Source organism: Blennius ocellaris (assembly GCF_963422515.1).
Source record: "Blennius ocellaris genome assembly, chromosome: 14".
NCBI classification, from domain to species: Eukaryota; Metazoa; Chordata; class Actinopteri; order Blenniiformes; family Blenniidae; genus Blennius; species Blennius ocellaris.
In genome coordinates this window covers 11,432,910-11,453,119 of record NC_137663.1, presented here as the reverse complement: position 1 = coordinate 11,453,119, position 20,210 = coordinate 11,432,910, and the positions used below count along the sequence as shown (strand labels likewise).

The window sequence follows — 20,210 nt, the reverse complement described above, 5'->3', positions numbered from 1 at the left end:
TCATCAACTGTTCTCACACCTCCTCTGCATCTTTCACCCTCACAATTCTCAAGGTTTTTTTCTGTGTTTTTTTTTAATGCATATCACCAAACGTTTTCCACTTATATTTCTCCAGACACTTGTCTCTGTCCAGAGGTTAGATAATGTGTCACACATAGCTGCAGAAAATGCGAAAGAAAAAGATTAATGGACAAATTGAATAGAAACCAACTGATTTTAAATAATTGTGCTCAGTGGCAGAGTGGCAGCTCGACTTATGGCTGGTGAACATTAGGCGCGTTTGGTGACACCCAGCGGTCACACGTGGTACTGCGCTCTTATCCGTATATCAAGCAGCGGCACACGTAAAATGAAAATGATTGTCTCTGGCAAAGCTTTTCCATATGTTTCTGGCAACATCCAACATAAAATCGCACCAGAAATGGCTAGAAAGCCCATCAATATGTATGGAAGTGACTTGAAGTATTGTCCTGCCAAAAAGGAATGTAAAGTGAAGATAAAACTTATATTTGTTGAAATGTTGACTTGAAGATTTCAGTAAATGTGTTTGGATGTAAAAAATACCTGATGCCGCTAATACTGTTTGATCATAAACATTGCTCTGCTACCCAAAACAACAAATGATTCCATTTACCCAGGTAAATCATGAAGGGGGAGATGATGGTGCCGATACGTGCAGCCGTGGAGCAACATCCCATCGCTGTATTTCTGATGACGGTGGGGAAGACCTCCGATGTGACGGCATACACCACGCAGAAAGCTGACGTGATGCCAAACTTTCCCAACATCTCAAGAAACACTGCCACACTTGGTAAACCTGTATGGAAGCAAGACAGCAGAAGCAAAAAGAAAAGAACATTTATTATTAACTCCAAAAGCTCCCCCATGATGAGCGATAGAAATCTTCTCTAAAATATCAAAGCATGTTTAAAGATCCCAAAATGTCAAATGTTAATTGCGTTTGTATAACTCTTGTCAAGCTCTTTCACTGAAGAGAGAGGCGTTTGAACATTACCTATTGGAATGAGGTTCACACAGAAGATCATAATGCCTCCTAGCAGGAGTGTGGAGGACTGACAGATGTGCCTGGAGCAGTACTGGAGCAAAATCAGGGCAATTATGTAGGCTGGCACCTCCGTGACCGCTGACAAGAAGCAGTTTAGGTAAGGGTCGCCATGCAAGTTTGATGTGTTGAGGAGTAAAGCATAGTAACTGATGGTGATGGCGAACCTGCAGAGACAACACCCATTAGAGAAAAACACAAAACCGAAGCACAGTGTACTTTGAAACCACTGCATGAATACCAAATAGAAAAACTAAATATTTTGTCTTGTAATCAAACAAGAGTTGTCAATCGTGATGTTTGTTGATTAAACTTGAAAGAAGAAAAAGAGTATACGCACCACAGAAATGAACACAGTAATGTAGCAGAGAAAACATTGCAGGATTTCAGAATGACAAGTGTGTTGGATTTGTCATCTTTCCTGACCAATGCATCTTCAACCTGAAACAAAATGATAAAGAATTATTAGTAGCAATTGAACTAGTTTTGCTTCTGTCACTTATGAAGACTGTTTGTGTTAGCATGAGTCACCAAACTAAAATCTGGCTCATGTTTGAACTTGAAATTCCTCAGTTTGACTTTCATCCATCTTGTACACAGACTTTATGTGAAGACAGAGTGGAACCTGCACAGGCAAGTGGAATTCAGTGTGACTGTTCTAACTTGTGTACCTCTGCTTCGTCAAGACTTTTTTATTTGGCCATGGAATGTACAACAAAACAGTCTAAAAACATACAATGGCCATTTCTGATTTATAACAAAGAACATAACATTGCTCTACCCCTCCTTCTGGGACCCTCTCTCTCCAGGTACACACTCTCCATCTAATAGTAGTTACAATCAGGGAATACTGTTATTATGTGTTCTCTTTTGAAGCCAGACGATGAAAGGCTGCCATATTGAATCAAACTTGTATCGGTTGTCTCTCAGGACATACCTGATTTTTTTCTCAGTGTAACGTATCTGTTAGCGGTTGTATCCACAGTTTAGCAGAGAGAACGGAATTTCCTTTCCTTTTAATGTTAGGAGCAGCTTTTTGGCAGTAATTAGGCAGTCGGAGATGAATCTCTGTGGGCTCAGTGTAATTTTATTGGATGATTTGGAAACTCCCAAGAGGATCAGACAAAGTTCAGGTTTCAGAGGATTATTAATAATTTGGGATAGGATTTGAAACACCTCCCTCCAAGACGAAGTAATCTTTGAGAATGAAACAAAAGTTGTGCATGAGGTCCGCCTCATACCTCCGCTTTAGTGAAAATATCCAGCGGAGCTTCGACTTTATTCAGCTTGGCGGCGTCTCTCAGAATGGCCTCAACTTCCTTCACTTTCCCCTGAGAAAACAGCCATCGAGGAGATTCTGGGATAAACCTGATCAGATGAACACAAGAGTACAGCATGTGCTGAAAAACATCTGTATGTCACCCAAAGAAGAGTTTCGGTGCATGATATACATTAAATAGTCTCACCACCACAGAGGGATATAGATCAAGCCTGTTGCAGCCGAGGCAATTATTAACATCCGCCATTCACGGAGGAGGTAGGCTACTGCAGGTAGCACCATGTTCCCCAGAGCCGAGCACATGAAGACTCCAAGAGAGCAGAAAATCACTCTGGTCTTAGTGGTGAGAACCTCTGACCCTGCGGGTGGTAGAAGTCATAAAATAATCCAGTAAAATAAACCTGGCGTATATAGTGGTAAGAATGCAAAGAACAATATTTCTGTATCTCACTTTATTTTCAAAAAATACTCTGGTTAAGATCAAATTAGGGCGTTTCATACCGAGCACAAATGCAATGATACAGTTGGAGAATCCGCCAGCACCCACAAAGAAGAAGATGAAGCAGAAGATCTCCCAGCTCGGGGAGAAAATCTGTGCTGTGAGAGATACAGTCTGAAGAACCATCATGATGAAGAGTATCGGCTTCCTCCCAAACCTGTGTGATGAGACGGGTTGATAAAACTGTTGTTCTTAAACGGGAAACAAGGACATTGGGAATACGTTTAAAAAACAAAAGCTCTTCACAAACCTGTCTGACAACTGGCCTGAGATCATCACTCCAACCAGCACTCCAACGAAATGAATAGATGTGGACAAAGGAACTTTGTATGCATTGTCACACACCAAGTCCCACTGCAAAATTATACATAAAAACATTCAAAGATCTGTTTCTGTCACACATTGAGAGACACACATGCAGGCATGTACATATACAGTACATACACTATAACCTTGATTTAGGCAGATGAAGACTTTTCTTATATCCACATCAAATTCAGGAACCAGTCAGAATTCTGGGTTCCTTTTTTACAACACATTTCAGACCCTGCCGATAGAAGAACTTTGAAATGAACTGAAGTTACAAATCCTCATTGCTCACCTCTGTTACAATAGTTGACTGGTAGATTGCTGTGCTGTATTTCCAGCCATTGAGACAATGCTCCAAAGGAATCTCACTCACGTTCACATCAACATTTGGGATGAAGTTGTTTCGGGAGTAATTTTTCACAATTTCCAGGTTAAGCCTTGAACAGGAGCTGCGCTTTTCAACACCGTTGACCGTTTCCATTGGAACCGTCACGTTTCTCCACATCTCACTGATTTTGGAGTCTTCAGGAATATAACATTCATGAGGTGGAGTGTCTCCAACAAATACTATATAAATACCAATGAATCCATTTGGGAGGATGCTGATGGCCAGAGCAAAGAAAATCCTTCGCTGGAAAGCTCCCCAGGAACCGAGAAAAGATGTGATGGTGTCATAGTCCCTGATATTTTCACTGGCCATTATGATGTGAAAAATTCTTGATGATTTAAAGAAATAAACCTGATCAAAGTAGAATCCAAGGCTGCGTGGTACCGATTGACACACAGTAGAGTGTGCTCTACAACGTCTTGGCATGCATTTGAAGCCAAAGTGACCTGTTCAGCTGAGCTCTCTGTTTAAATCCAACCCTCAACTGTCCCCTGAGGTTACAGTTACATGAAATGTTGTAAAACAATTTTGAAACGTTCGCTCACTAATCCTAATTCTGGTCAAACCAGATATACAGTGCCTGGCTGGGCATGCTTGAAATGCAAATGTATTTTATGAAACAAGCAAACTGTCAAATCCATGAATGTGCCTTCAAGGAACGGCTGAAAAGACAGTTAATTATTGTTAAGCAGGTGTGAAACAGTAATAAATCACATAACTGTCACTTTTACCCCTGCAGTGTGTCCCAGAGCATAAAGAAAAAGGTAAAGATAAAATAACATTTAGTAACATTGTCTCATGTTTGAAATGTTCTGTGGACCTTTAATGACATGATGCTTTGGGTCAGGCAGTCAGTTTCGTGGCACAAATCAGCAATAGTTCCTTTTTTAACACAGATTTCTTTCACTATCAAGCTTGTATTTTCAAATGTAATCATTAAACAAAAGAGACACCACGTTATACAATGTGCTTTAGCTACATCAGCGAGCACAAGTTCTCACCTTTGGACCATTTTAGTCTGTTATCAATCTTCCTACCAGCCAAAGCTTTCTTGCTGCTGACAGTCATCTTTTGTACTGCACTAGAAGTCTTTAATGACAGAACTGAAAAAGGCAGAACCAGTCTTTGAAATGAAATTCATGCACTTTGAATTTATGGCAACAACAATAATGACTGAAAACCTTGCGTGTTGCTGAAAAACAAAAGTCGGAATAAACTTTGTGTCACTGTCAAATATTAACATGAGGCACACATACACTGCTCACAAGTTAGGGATATTCAGCTATCAGGAGAAATTTCAGGAAGAATGTAAAATGCATTTGAACTTTTTACAGGTGTTGGTTGGAGATTACTGAGATGTCTAGTTATTTTGCTTTGTATGGTCTGCTGGAAGAAGCATCATATTGTAGGTAGCAAATAAGAGCTTACTTTCTTCTATAGGTGGTTAGTATAAATAAGATATAATAGTAAATCAGTTATGTGACTTTCATCACTTTATTTTGTCACTTTCATGTGTGTTACTCACACTTCAACACACTCAAACATCTCAAACAACATTTGATATTTTCAGTTTAATTTGATTCACTTGTTTTTTCTTTTTTTTACATATTTTCTTTACAAATCACAGAGTCAAAGATACTTTTAACAATCAATTTTCAACAGCTCCTTACCAATATTCTCTATTTAAATATGTATCTTGAAAACATTACCATATTCAAAACTAAATAAATACAACATTTTAAACAAACACAAGCAAATAAATCTGCCGGGTAAAATTTGTTTTGAAATACGTCACTTGTAGTCAAAGTTCAGCAGTCAACAACACTATGAATGTAGAAAAAAACAAACAAGCCATAAGAATCTATAACTTGGTCTCTCTGGATGCGCTGTCTCCTTTTTCAACTTCCTTTGTCTTTGTCTTTTTGCCTCGCCCCCTGTTGGAACAGTGACACTTTTCTTTAGTTATTTTCTTGGTGATAATATATCACATTTTGCAAGAGCAACCCAATAATGAAACATTGGGTTCCTCTTTATCGTCCTTCAACCACAACATAATAATCAAGAAACTGGAACGATATATGATCAGGGGAACAGATTTACACTGAGTAAAAAGTTATTTAGAGGGCAGGAGACAGTTTGTGAAGCTGGGAATGGTTATTTCTTTATGATTGTACATTGCTTGTGGCGTCCCCCAGGGGTCAGTATTGGGTCCCAAAACTGTCCTCTCTTTACATAAATGACATCTGCAGAGTATCAAACATTGTAATATTGACTTTATTTGCAGATGACACCAGTATTTATTGCTCAGTATGGAAGCTACAGTAATGGCTGTGAGGAATATTGGATACCCCCACACTGATATCCCATACTATAAAATATGTTTTTACACACACACACACACACACACACACACACACACACACACACACACACACACACACACACACACACGCAATCATCGGACCCGCCCCTTTCTCCACTCTGAGCCAATCACCGGCCATCTCGCTCTAACAGTGCATTCAGGTAACACAAAATGAGGAAACAGTTTCAAACATCCATGAGAGAACACAACTTTAAAAATATTTAGCATTTCAGTGTGGAATAGACTGTTTTTGGAGTTCAAGCAATGTCCAACCATGGAAAACCTCAAACAATGGTACAAATACACGCGGTTTACAAGGTGTAGGGAAGAAGAATGGAATATGCAGTAGGTGTTTTGACTGTTACAACTTGCTTATTTACCTGTTACTTACTCATTTGCTTTCTTTGCTTTGTTCTACTTTGCCTTGCATTGTTTTGGGATTATGGGATTGGTTAAAAAAAAATGCTGTGTAAATAAATTGGAGAGGGGGGAGGATTTAATAAGCTTTTGCTTCCTCCGACTTCTTTTTGAACATATTTTCATCTAGATTTTCACCTTCAATGCATTTTGTTTTTCCTCATGTTCAAAATATGATAAATGGATGAAAGAATAAATGAATGATTAAATTAAACAATGAGGCCAGGCATCATATTAATATCTGAACTCACCTGCAAATCAGCTGCATTTGTGATAACGTCTCTGGCAAAGCTTTTCCATATGTTTCTGGCAACATCCAACATACAATAGCACCAGAAATGGCTAGAGAGCCCATCAATATGTATGGCAGTGACTTGAAGTATTGTCCTGCCAAAAAGGAACGTAAAGTTAAGATAAAACTTATATTTGTTGAAATGTTCACTTGAAGATTTCAGTAAATGTGTTTGGATGTAAAAATATCTGATGCCGCTGATACTGTTTGATCATAAACATTGCTCTGCTACCCAAAACAACAAATGATTCCATTTACCCAGGTAAATCATGAAGGGGGAGGTGATGGTGCCGAGACGCGCAGCCATGGAGCAACATCCCATCGCTGTATTTCTGATGACGGTGGGGAAGACCTCCGATGTGACGGCATACACCACGCAGAAAGCTGACGTAATGCCAAACTTTCCCAACATCTCAAGACACACTGCCACACTTGGTAAACCTGTATGGAAGCAAGACAGCAGAAGCAAAAAGAAAAGAACATTTGTTATTAACTCCAAAAGCTCCCCCACGATGAACGATAGAAATCTTCTCTAAAGTATCAAAGCACGTTTAAAGATCCCAAAATGCCAAATGTTTATTGCGTTTGTATATCTCTTGTCAAGCTCTTTCACTGAAGAGAGAGGCGTTTGAACATTACCTATTGGAATGAGGTTCACACAGAAGATCATAATGCCTCCTAGCAGGAGTGTGGAGGACTGACAGATGTGCCTGGAGCAGTACTGGAGCAAAATCAGGGCAATTATGTAGGCTGGCACCTCCGTGACCGCTGACAAGAAGCAGTTTAGGTAAGGGTCGCCATGCAAGTTTGATGTGTTGAGGATTAAAGCATAGTAACTGATGGTGATGGCGAACCTGCAGAGACAATACACCCATTAGAGAAAAACACAAAACCGAAGCACAGTGTGCTTTGAAACCAACTGCATGAATCCCAAATAGAAAAAACACATATTTTGTCTTGTAATTTAACAAGAGTTGTCAATCATGATGTTTGTTGATTAAATTAAAAAGAAGAAAAAGAGTATACGCACCACAGAAATGAACACAGTAATATAATAGATAGAACATTGCAGGATTTCAGAATGACAAGTATGTTGGATTTCTCTTCTTTCCTGACCAATGCATCTTCAACCTGAAACAGAAAAACAAAGATATGTTAAAAGCAATTCAACATTTCTTGATTCTGTCACTGCACTTAGAAAACGGATCACTTGTAGTAGACCTTAATATTCGTGTTGTCCTATAAAGACAGTTTGTGTTAGCATGAGTCATTAAATAAAGTTCAAACATGACCAGATTTTAATTTCCCCTGTTTGACTTTCATCCACCTTGTACACAGGGTTGGAACCAATCCCAGCTGACTTCACGTGAAGACAGAGTACAACCTGCACTGGCCACCAGTCATTAACAGGGCAAACACACAGAGACAGACAACAAATACACTCACATTGACACATGCGAACAATTTAGAGTCACTGATTAGCCTGACATGCACATTTTTAGACTCAAGAGTTAAAGAAGAGTATGCAGAGAAATCTCAAGCACAAACAAACTCAAATGGAATTTAGCTTGACTTTTAATTTGCTGACCTCCGCTTTGGTAAAAATATCCCGCGGAGCTTCGACTTTATTCAGCTTGGCGGCGTCTCTCAGAATGGCCTCAGCTTCCTTCACTTTCCCCTGAGAAAACAGCCATCGAGGAGATTCTGGGATAAACCTGATCAGATGAACACAAGAGTACAGCATGTGCTGAAAAACATCTGTATGTCACCCAAAGAACTGACAGGATGGGACACAGTATGAAAGAAGAGTTTCGGTGTACCATATACATTAAATAGTCTCACCACCACAGAGGGATATAGATCAAGCCTGAGGCAGCCATGGGAATCATTAACATCCGCCATTCACGGAGGAGGTAGGCTACTGCGGGCATCACCATGTACCCCAGAGCCGAGCTCATGAAGACTCCAAGAGAGCAGAAAATCACTCTGGTTTTAGGGCTGAGAACCTCTGACCCTGCGGGTGGTAGAAGTCATAAAATAATCCAGTAAAATAAACTTTGCATATACGTGTATCGGTGAGAATACAATTACCGATTCTCTGTATCTCACTTTATTTTCAAGAAATACTCTGGTTAAGATCAAATTAGGGCGTTTCATACCGAGCACAAATGCAATGATATAGTTGGAGAATCCACCAGCACCCACAAAGAAGAAGATGAAGCAGAAGATCTCCCAGCTCGGGGAGAAAATCTGTGCTGTGAGAGACACAGTCTGAAGAACCATCATGATAAAGAGTGCTGGCTTCCTCCCAAACCTGTGTGACGAGTCAGGTTGATTAAACCGTCGTTCTTAAACTGCTGACAAGGACATTGGGAAAACAAAAGCTCTTCACAAACCTGTCTGACAACTGGCCTGAGATCAGCGCTCCTACCAGCACTCCAACGTAATGAATAGATGTGGACAGAGGAACTTTGTATGCATTGTCACACACCAAGTCCCACTGCAAAATTATACATAAAAAACATTCAAAGATCTGTTTATGTCACACATTGAGAGACACACATGTAGGCATGTACATATACAGTACATACACTATAACCTTGATTTAGGCAGATGAAGACTTTTAGTTTTATATCCACATCAAATTCAGGAACCAGTCAGAATTCTTGGTTCCTTTTTTACGACACATTTCAGACCCTGGAGATAGAAGAACTTTGAAATAAACTGAAGTTACAAATCCTCATTGCTCACCTCTGTTACAATAGTTGACTGGTAGATTGCTGTGCTGTATTTCCAGCCATTGAGACAATGCTCCAAAGGAATCTCACTCACGTTCACATCTACATTTGGGATGAAGTTGTTTCGGGAGTAATTTTTCACAATTTCCAGGTTAAGCCTTGAACAGGAGCTGCGCTTTTCAACACCGTTGACCGTTTCCATTGGAACCGTCACGTTTCTCCACATCTCACCGATTTTGGAGTCTTCAGGAATATAACATTCATGAGGTGGAGTGTCTCCAACAAATACTATATAAATACCAATGAATCCATTTGGGAGGATGCTGATGGCCAGAGCAAAGAAAATCCTTCGCTGGAAAGCTCCCCAGGAGCCGAGAAAAGCTGTGATGGTGTCATAGTCTCTGATATTTTCACTGGCCATTATGATGCAAAAAATTCTTGATGATTTAAAGAAAAAAACCTGATCAAAGTAGAATCCAAGGCTGCGTTTCCACTGATTGACACACGGCAGACTGTGCTCTACAACGTCTTGGCATGCATTTGAAGTCAAAGTGACCTGTTCAGCTGAGCTCTCTGTTTATATCCAGCCCTCAACTGATCTCTGAGGTTACAGAGTTACATGAAATGCTGTAAAACAATTTTGAATTGTTCGCTCACTAATCATACTTCTGGTCAATCCATAGATACAGTGCCTGGCCAGGCATGCTTGAATTGCACATGTATTTTATGAAACAAGAAAACTATAAAATCCATGAATGTGCCTTCCAGGAACTTTTGAAAAGACAGTTAATCATTGTTAAGCAGGTGTGAAACAATAATAAAGCTCAGAATTATTGCTTTCATTACTCAGTTATATCCCTGAGCATAAAGATAAAGATAGACTGAAACTATCATACCTCGACAAATATCCCCAGGCAACTGAGGTGAGGTTGGTTGATTGAAGACTTGATATACTGTACTTGTGTCACAAGAAAATACATTTATTAACATTGTCTCATGTTTGAAATGTTCTGTGGACCTTTTACATGATGCATTGGCAGTAGTTTTTGTGGCACAAAAGAGCTGTGGTTCCTTGTTTACTACGGATTTCTTTCACCACCAAGCTTGTATTGTCAAATTTAATCATTAAACAAAAGAGGCACCAAGTAATATAATGTGCTTTAGATACATCAGTGAGCACAAGTTCTAACCTTTGGACCATTCTGGTTTGTTATTAATCTTCCTACGAACCAAAGCTTTCTTTCTGCTGACAGTCGTCTTTGCATTGCACTAGAAGTCTTTAATGATCGAACTGAAAAAGGCAGAACCCGTCTTTGAAATGAGAATCTTTTTCTTGCCTTACCCGATATGATGCCTTTTAAATTTATATCAACAATAATGATGACTGAAAACCTGGTGAGTTGCTGAAAAACAAAAGCCGGAATAAACTCTTCATGGAGGTGAGATGCAAGTGTCACAACACACCTTTGGAAACCATTTACGTCAAAATGGTCTGTGAACTGCAAGATGAACTTTGAGGGTACCTGACCACACCACCAGGCACAAGCGTCATCATCTTACATGGGCCAGGGAGCATTTAGCTGGACGAGGGACCAATGGGCCTCAGTGCTGTTCTTTAATGAAAGTCTGTTGACATTGAGCAGAAATGATGGCCTCCAACAATGTTGGAGACCTCAAGAGCAGCCTTTGGTGGCGGTGTTGCAGTGTGGACAGGAGTGTCGTGTCAATACATGACTGCCCTTGTCACGGCCCTGGCTCTCCAGGCCTGTGTGCCTGGCTGGGAAGGTGGGGTTTGTGCGTACCTCCAGTTGCTCCTCCCTCTCCTCCTGTGTGTGCAGATCACACCCATGGTTTAGATTCAGCTGTGGGGAGCTAATGAAGGCCAGAGAACTACTGAAAGCTACTGCTGACTGTTTTCCTAATTGCTGCTTGCCTGTCTTCAGACTCCACGACAACCGAAGCCTGTCTTTCCTTTCATACTGTATATATTGTAAATAAACAGTGTTCACTCCCCACCTTCACCTTGTTTACTGTCACTAACTTGAGCTACTTGTGACAATCTAGACTTTTTAAGTGTTACAGTGACATGCCAAGACAAGCTGAATAACAACATTAATATAGTCATTGTACCCCTGCGTGGACAACACAGGCCTAATTTCATCTTAATGGACAACAATGTTCCAGCTCATGGAGGTGGCATTATTAAGAGACTGTGGTACCTCAAAGGGAGTGAAACCTGCACTTTCTCTTGGCATGAATCCCATAGATAACCACAGGGATCAGCTGTGTGGCCATGTAGAACATCATACCTCTACTACTGTCAAGGGATGCCGGTGGTCCCAAATGCAGACTCTGAAGTCCTTTAAAAAAAATTAATTTGTTTAATAGTCATGGGGTATCAATCCAAACGAGAGCAGAGAACACAAACTACAGTCCAAGGAACACAAGGAAACGGAGAGGAATCAGGAATGTTTTGAGGAACTGATGAAGACAACAGAGAGAGAGTGAGGAGTTTAAATACACAGGGAAGGCAGGGACTAATGTTGAGTCATGTGCACAACATTGGTATTCAAAGGGTTTATTGTTCATTTGCATGCATCATATGACAATCAGATAAATGTGTTTCAATCTCATACAAAAAAAATTAAAAAATATGTTAATCTCTTGACGAAAATAAACATTATCTGTAAAACAAAAAAAAAAACTTGATGATGAAAAAATATGATAGTGGAATTCTGAATCCCCAAAATACATTTTATTTTTTTTCGGTTTTGAGAGAAATTTTACACCGAGCTAAGTATTGTTTTCAAAGAAGCTAAAGGGAGATCACATCAGATTTGGGCTCATGTTGGACGGGCGTGTTGCCCGATGCTCCATTTTCATAGCATTTCTTCTTTTTGGGTCGACAGCACAACCTGGAATTAAAAATGTGCACATGAGCAACGGAGACACAGAAATGATCAACACATACTTCGCGTCACCTTTCACCATGTTTACATTTTCATTGGAGAATTATTTGGAATTTCAAATGTTTTTGAAAACAAATACAGAAATAAACATGATCTTACAAGAAAATACATGAAGAGTTTCTGAAGAGGAAAAAGTAGTTTGTTGACTTTTTTATGTATCCCAGTTAAAGTGTTGTTTTGAATAATTAAAAGATTGTTTTCCAGTGCACACAGTAAAACCTCTGTAATATTTGATATTTAACTGCAGTGCAGACTAGATTTGTGTCAAAGTGATGGAAACACACCCCCGACATTCTTGCATCTGTTCCACTGTCTCTGGAAGATCTTTATGAAGTGTCTCTGGGAGGAAGAAGTTCACCACAGAGGAAGCAATCGTGAGACTTCCCATTAAAATATAAGGCAGAACCTTATTATATGTACCTGTAAAAGACAAAGGAGCACCATTAGATTTGTCATTATGATTCCTAATCCTCCAATAATTTCCTTAATCTTTATACGTGCTACCGACATCCTTTGCAGATGTTTTTGCTCTCAAAGCATTGATGGTGTATCGCTACAAATAATATAGATGATCTCAAAATTACCTAGATAGATGACATATGGAGCCGTGATGCTGCCAATGCGAGCAGCCGAGGAGCACATCCCCATGCCGACGTTCCTGAGTACAGTGGGGTAGATCTCCGCGGTGTAGATGTAGACGATGCTGAAGGCCATGGTGAAGCCAAACTTCCCTGTCATTTCTAGAGCCAGAGCGACGTACTGAAGAGCTGAGGAGGAAGGGCGGTGACACGTTTGCACATCAACACCAAAGTTAAAGTACTGCGTTCAGCCTAAACTGAAGTCAGACGCAAGTTGAAAATGTCAGTATCAGGCCATTTGATCGTTTTACCAGTTTATACTGGTGGTAATTATGTTGAACCTTCTTGAGAAAACCTCAGACAGTAGGTTTGCTTTTAGCTGACAATAAAAACAACATTATATATATATATATAGTTAAATGCTGTTCAGTCATTTTCTAATCGACTTTCTTCATTTATAGACATAGCCAGTGTAAGTGATTGCAACTTGCAATATATCTTATACCAGATACACCACAGAAGACCCAAAACAAGACAATCTTTGATGGTGTTTTTAAAAGTGTATTATCTTTCGTCACAGTTAATATGTGTCATCCACATTAAATAAATATGAATAATATACCAGAACTCAAAAACCAATTAGTCAACTGAGTCCTATAAGATAAAATGTAAGATAATTATCAAAACCATGTATAACTCCGCTTCATTGAAGATTTATTTGAGGGGAAAAAAGACACCGTACTGTCTGGGATGAACTGGATGAGAAGAAGAACTCCTCCTCCGATGATGAGGAAGGATGACAGGAGAGCCCTTCTTGGACATCTCCCCAGTAGCCAGGTGGAAACCACATACGCAGGGACTTCCGTCATGGCAGATAAGAAGCAGTTCATGAAGGGGTTGCCACTCAGGTTGGAGGTATTCAGGGATAAACCGAAGTACCCAATGTTTATTGCCATCCTAAAAAGATGAAAATAATGCCAAACTTCATGGGGCATCACCTTTTCTGTGTCAATGTTGGACCATTTTGTTAATAAAAGGAGAGAGGGAAAGATTTACCACAAAAGCAGGCACATCAGTGTGATGCATCGGAGGTTCCTGGATTTGAGGACATCTAGCATGGTATATCTCTTCTTGGGTGGCATTGCCTGGAGCTGGAAAATACAATTTACTTGAATCGGTTTGACAAATATGTATAAATTGTCCACAATTCTGTATAGAATGTAATTTAAAGATTCATTTTCAGAAGAACTATTAATACAGCCATGAATGTATCCCAGAGATGCGCGTAAAAGTACTTTTATTTTGTCAACTTCTTCAGAACTAAGGAAGCTTTGATATCGAAATTTAAAAAGAGAGAATCGCAGAAGTTGGTGGATGCATCATAATCTTACATCAGATTCTTTGAAGATTATAGGTGGTGCTTCAACTTTATTTTTCCTTGCAGCCTCTCTTATGATGACCTCGGCCTCCTCCACTCTACCCTGAGTTATCAGCCATCGAGGAGATTCGGGGATGAACCTGCACAAATAATACAAGTTCCCAATGAAACTATTTTCTTCTCTGCATTAAATATGTAAATGACAATAAGCAACATATCGGGTAAAAAAAGTAATCATAATAGTAGGCATACCGCCACAGTGGGATGTAAACAACAGAGGTTGTTGACAGAACAGCAAGCAGAGTCCTCCAGTCTCTGATGCCATACGCAATCCAGGGTAGTGTCATGTACCCAATACAATAAAAAAGGAAGGCCCCGAGAGTAGTGAAGAGCACTCGCATAGTTTTACTTAACACCTCCGTTCCTGTAATCAACAAAGCCATACATTTTAAATCAAACAAACAGCAGAATGTGAAAAAAAAAAGAAAAGAAATAAGTTTACCGAGCACAAACGCAGAAATGTAGATGGATATCTGAGATGCTCCAACGAACAGGAACATGATACAGAACATCCGCCATGAATGAGAGAAGGACTGAAGCAGGACGGACAGGAATTGGGCCCCAAGAGAGATAAAAACCACCTTCTTCCTCCCAAACCTAAATGGAAACAGTTCATTCATGAGTACACACAGAAATATTACATTAAAAAAAAAAAATCATTAAAAAAACAACAACCTTGGATCACTGAGTTACTGTGATTTGCTAAAAACCCAGAATGATGAAATTCAATAAATGCTTAAGACTTTGAGACTTCAGGAGGAAAGGCCTGGGAGGCCCTGACCAGGTACAGTATGCAATGTACGTAGGAGTTTGCATCAGCAGATGGGGCTGTTGTCATTGACAAAGCATAGCCGACATCTACAGTAACAAACGTTACAGTGCACGTAAAGCATTAAAAAAACCTCTGTGCCTATCATTTTCAAAATGCATGCAGTAAATGACGCAAAACATTTTAAATCAATGCAAATTTGACATGTAAAAGACGATAAGTGACATCAAGAGCATTTGTAATCTCTGAGGATTACAATGAGAAATCAAATACCTGTCAGAGAGCTGTCCCGAGATGAGAGAGCCAACAAGATATCCCACAAAGAGAGTTGAGGACGCAAAGGGAACTTTCCACTGATTGTCACAAACAAGGTCCCACTGTCAGAGATGTAAACAAAAGGTGTATTTCATGCAAAAACAAAGACAACTTACATCTCTCACAAACGAACAAACACGTGTATCCTTTTCTAACCTCAGTGACGATGGTGGAGTGATAGATCTCTTTGCTGTAGCTCCATCCATCCAAACATTCCTCCTGCTCCAATTTGGTGACATTAATGTCTCTTCCGGGTAAATAGCCTTCAGCAGAGAGATTTCTAACCAGGTCTAACTTGTATCTACTGCACTGGCTCCGAATCTCTTCACCTTTCACTCGCCTGATGGGAATGATGGCATTTTTCCACTCCTCAGTTAAGTTTACATCCGGAATGAGACAGTGGTGCTTCGGAGCTGCTCCTGCAAAGACAATGTAAAGTCCATTAAATCCAGTCGACACGAACACTGTGTTCAAGAGAAAGAATGTGGCCCAGAAGTAAGGACCAGTTTGTCCAAGGAATGCAGTGTCTTCATCATAGTCTCCCATCCTATCTGGAAAAAAAACAGCCTCCCTGCTCTCGAGGGAGGAAAAAAGTGTTCTGTAAAATTCCTCAGAGTATGAGAGTACTCCTCCAGTCCAGAGCTTAGAACCCGAGTGGTGGGATTGAACTCCCGGTGGGGGACAAAAACTTCACCTTTTTCTTTTTTCTTTTTTTGTTTTAGTCCAGAGGGAGTTTTAAACCTTCTTTCCAGAGCACAACTTTACATCCCAAGGTAAAAAGAAAACAAACAAAAAAGAAAAGCCCACTTTCAGGCCAGAACCCCCCCCCCCCCTCCCCCCTTTCTTTAGACGTTGACACATTTATCTACATACATTTCTGAGGTTTCTCTCTTTTTCTCAGCGGTTTGATTTGATTTACACAAAGGCAAATAGTCAGAACCTTCTGACAAATCTGGCCTCCCAGCCCCCACACGGCTGTGGGTATTTTCTCTAAACAACATTCCTCACTTTTAAATACTCCAAAGAAGTCCACGTGCCTGTACTCTAAATGTTGCTAAGTAGCATTAAGACCCACACTGGACTCTGGGTTTTTTTTTGTTTTTTTTAAACCCATACTGTAGTGGTGAGCTTATGTAAAAATACAACAGTCTTCTATCCATGTCAGTGATACTATGAGGAGACAAAACTAAAATACCCACGATATGGGAAGAAAAACATCTCTAACAACAAGTCAACACTTCAAGTCTGACAAGTTATTGCTCTTTTGTGCACTGATATTGACATGAACATTAACTGATCTCGGGATGGATTTTTCTCTGCTGTGCAATAATGTCAACATGTTGCAAGGATTTTTTTTTTCTGTGGTGTGTCAGAAATATGGGGCCTGATCCTGCAGCCACTGCTGCATTTCAAAAACCAAAACAAATAATCAAGGCTTTGCTGCAATCCAGTTTTATTTGGATACCTCAAATGAGCTTGCTTCCAAAACGGCCAGTGATTTAAAAATAAGACTTGACTTGCAATGTGCAACAGTGGGCTCTTTGATAGAGGCACATGGAAAATCTATTGTGAGCCAAAATCTCTGTCAGAAATTGGAGTTAGTTTGTGTCAATAATAACTTAACAAATGCACAAACAAATAAAAGTCATAGCAATGTGGAGAACTATATGTGTGATGTAGAAATAATGTATTTAGTGTATATATATATATATATATATAAATTCCCCTCTCGCCCTCCGTGGGCGGTCACCTGTTTTTCTATTCCAAGCTCGGGTCCTCTACCAGAGGCCTGGGAGCTTGAGGGTCCTGCGCAGTATCTTTGCTGTTCCAAGTACTGCACTTTTCTGGACTGAGATGTCCGAGGTTGTTCCAGGGATCTGCTGTAGCCACTCCTCCAGTTTGGAGGTTACTGCCCCGAGTGCTCCGATTACCACGGGCACGACTGTCACCTTCACCTTCCAAGCCCTCTCCAGCTCCTCTCTGAGCCCTTGGTATTTCTCAAGTTTCTCATGTTCCTTCTTTCTGATGTTACCATCACTTGCTATTGCTACATCCACCACCACGGCTTTCCTCTGCCCTTTATCAACCACCACGATGTCTGGTTGGTTCGCCATTACCATCCTGTCTGTCTGTATCTGGAAGTCCCACAGGATCTTGGCTCGGTCATTCTCCACCACCTTTGGGGGGGTCTCCCACTGTGACCTTGGGGTTTCCAGCCCATACTCCGCACAGATGTTTCGGTATGCTATGCCAGCCACTTGGTTATGACGTTCCATGTATGCTTTCCCCGCCAGCATCTTGCACCCTGCAGTTATGTGCTGGATTGTCTCAGGTGCCTCTTTGCACAGTCTACACCTTGGGTCTTGTCTGGTGTGGTAGATCTGGGCTTCTATGGCTCTGGTGCTCAGAGCCTGCTCCTGTGCAGCCAGGATGAGGGCCTCTGTCCTGTCCTGTAGGCCAGCCCTCTCTAGCCATTGGTAGGACTTCTTGAGATCAGCCACTTCAGTTATGTTCCGGTGGTACATCCCATGTAGGGGCTTGTCCTCCCATGATGGTCCCTCTTCCAGCACCTCTTCATCTCGCCATTGTCTGAGACTTTCGTTGAGTATGTCATCCGTTGGAGCCCTGTCCTTGATGTACGTATGGAGCTTGGATGTTTCATCCTGGATAGTGGCTCTCACGCTCACTAGTCCTTGGCCTCCTTCCTTACGGCTAGCATACAGTCTCAAGGTGCTGGATTTGGGATGGAACCCACCATGCATGGTAAGGAGCTTTCGTGTCTTAACATCCGTGGTCTGTATCTCTTCCTTTGGCCACCTTATTATACCCGCAGGGTACCTGATCACTGGCAGGGCGTAGCTGTTTATTGCCCTGGACTTGTTCTTGCCATTGAGCTGGCTTCTTAGGACTTGCCTCACTCGCTGGAGGTATTTGGCTGTTGCCGCTTTCCTTGTTGCCTGTTCAAGGTTGCCATTTGCCTGTGGTTTTCCCAGGTACTTGTAACTGTCCTCAATGTCTGCTATTGTTCCTTCTGGGAGTGAAACCCCTTCAGTGTGGACTACCTTGCCTCACTTTGTTACCATCCTATTACATTTCTCGAGCCCGAATGACATCCCAATATCATTGCTGTAGATCCTGGTGGATATATATATCCATGTAGATATATACAGTACAGACCAAAAGTTTGGCTCACCTGTGAAGTGAAAACCATTTCAGGTGACTACCTCTTGAAGCTCATCAAGAGAATGCAGATTGTGCAAAGCAGTAATCAGAGCAAAAGGTGGCTACTTTGAAGAACCTAGAATATAAGACATATTTTCAGTTGTTTCAAACTTTTTTGTTAAGTATATAATTCCACATGTGTTAATTCATAGTTGTGATGCCTTCAGTGTGAATCTACAATTTTCATAGTCATGAAAATAAAGAAAACTCTTTGAATGAGAAGGTGTGTCCAAACTTTTGGTCTGTACTGTATATATATATATATATATTTAAAAAAAATTCCCCTCTCGCCCTCCGCGGGCGGTCACCTGTTTTTCTATTCCAAGCTCGGGTCCTCTACCAGAGGCCTGGGAGCTTGAGGGTCCTGCGCAGTATCTTTGCTGTTCCAAGTAAGCTTTCCCAGCCAGCATCTTGCACCCTGCAGTTATGTGCTGGATTGTCTCAGGTGCCTCTTTGCACAGTCTACACCTTGGGTCTTGTCTGGTGTGGTAGATCTGGGCTTCTATGGCTCTGGTGCTCAGAGCCTGCTCCTGTGCAGCCAGGATGAGGGCCTCTGTGCTGTCCTGTAGGCCAGCCCTCTCTAGCCATTGGTAGGACTTCTTGAGATCAGCCACTTCAGTTATGTTCCGGTGGTACATCGCATGTAGGGGTTTGTCCTCCCATGATGGTCCCTCTTCCAGCACCTCTTCATCTCGCCATTGTCTGAGACTTTCGTTGAGTATGTCATCCGTTGGAGCCCTGTCCTTGATGTACGTATGGAGCTTGGATGTTTCATCCTGGATAGTGGCTCTCACGCTCACTAGTCCTCGGCCTCCTTCCTTACGGCTAGCATACAGTCTCAAGGTGCTGGATTTGGGATGGAACCCACCATGCATGGTAAGGAGCTTTCGTGTCTTAACATCCGTGGTCTGTATCTCTTCCTTTGGCCACCTTATTATACCCACAGGGTACCTGATCACTGGCAGTGATATATATATATATATATATATATATATATATATATATATATATATATATATATATATATATATATATATATATATATATATATATATATATATATATATATATATATATATATATATATATATATATATATATATATATATATGAGAAATGTAGTAGGATTGTGACAAAGCGAGGCAAGGTAGTCCACACTGAAGGGGTTTCACTCCCAGAAGGAACAATAGCAGACATTGAGGACAGTTACAAGTACCTGGGAAAACCACAGGCAAATGGCAACCTTGAACAGGCACAAGGAAAGCGGCAAAAGCCAAATACCTCCAGCAAGTGAGGCAAGTCCTAAGAAGCCAGCTCAATGGCAAGAACAAGTCCAGGGCAATAAACAGCTACGCCCTGCCAGTGATCAGGTACCCTGTGGGTATAATAAGGCACATATATATGTATGTATATATATATATATATATATATATATATATATATATATATATATATATATATGTATGTATATATATATATATATATATATATATATATATATATATATATGTAAAGGCCACAACAATCTGGACAACCAACACTTTTGTAAAATGCCTTTAAGAGCAACTCATG

General features: G+C 40.6%; 2 protein-coding genes across 2 annotated transcripts; both read right to left on the bottom strand.

Annotated features, from left to right (window-relative positions):
• Nucleotides 1-297: 297 nt before the first annotated feature.
• Nucleotides 298-9,768, bottom strand: LOC308139502 (uncharacterized protein; the record flags this gene model as incomplete). Its single annotated transcript, XM_080508963.1, has 18 exons — nt 298-470; nt 635-817; nt 1,016-1,230; nt 1,404-1,504; nt 2,305-2,431; nt 2,530-2,701; nt 2,844-2,998; nt 3,092-3,195; nt 3,443-3,911; nt 6,569-6,704; nt 6,868-7,050; nt 7,249-7,463; nt 7,640-7,740; nt 8,198-8,324; nt 8,452-8,623; nt 8,769-8,923; nt 9,006-9,109; nt 9,361-9,768. 18 exons carry the CDS (start codon nt 9,766-9,768, stop codon nt 298-300), a joined length of 3,300 nt encoding a protein of 1,099 aa, XP_080365089.1.
• A 2,298-nt stretch (nt 9,769-12,066) lies between these two features.
• On the bottom strand, nt 12,067-15,962 carry LOC308138932 (organic cation/carnitine transporter 2-like; the record flags this gene model as incomplete). Its single annotated transcript, XM_080508212.1, has 10 exons — nt 12,067-12,262; nt 12,601-12,736; nt 12,901-13,083; nt 13,637-13,851; nt 13,951-14,045; nt 14,286-14,412; nt 14,525-14,696; nt 14,775-14,929; nt 15,375-15,478; nt 15,573-15,962. The coding sequence occupies 10 exons, from the start codon at nt 15,960-15,962 to the stop codon at nt 12,163-12,165; spliced, it is 1,677 nt and encodes a 558-aa protein (XP_080364338.1). The 3' UTR covers nt 12,067-12,162.
• Between the last annotated feature and the right edge of the window lie 4,248 nt (nt 15,963-20,210).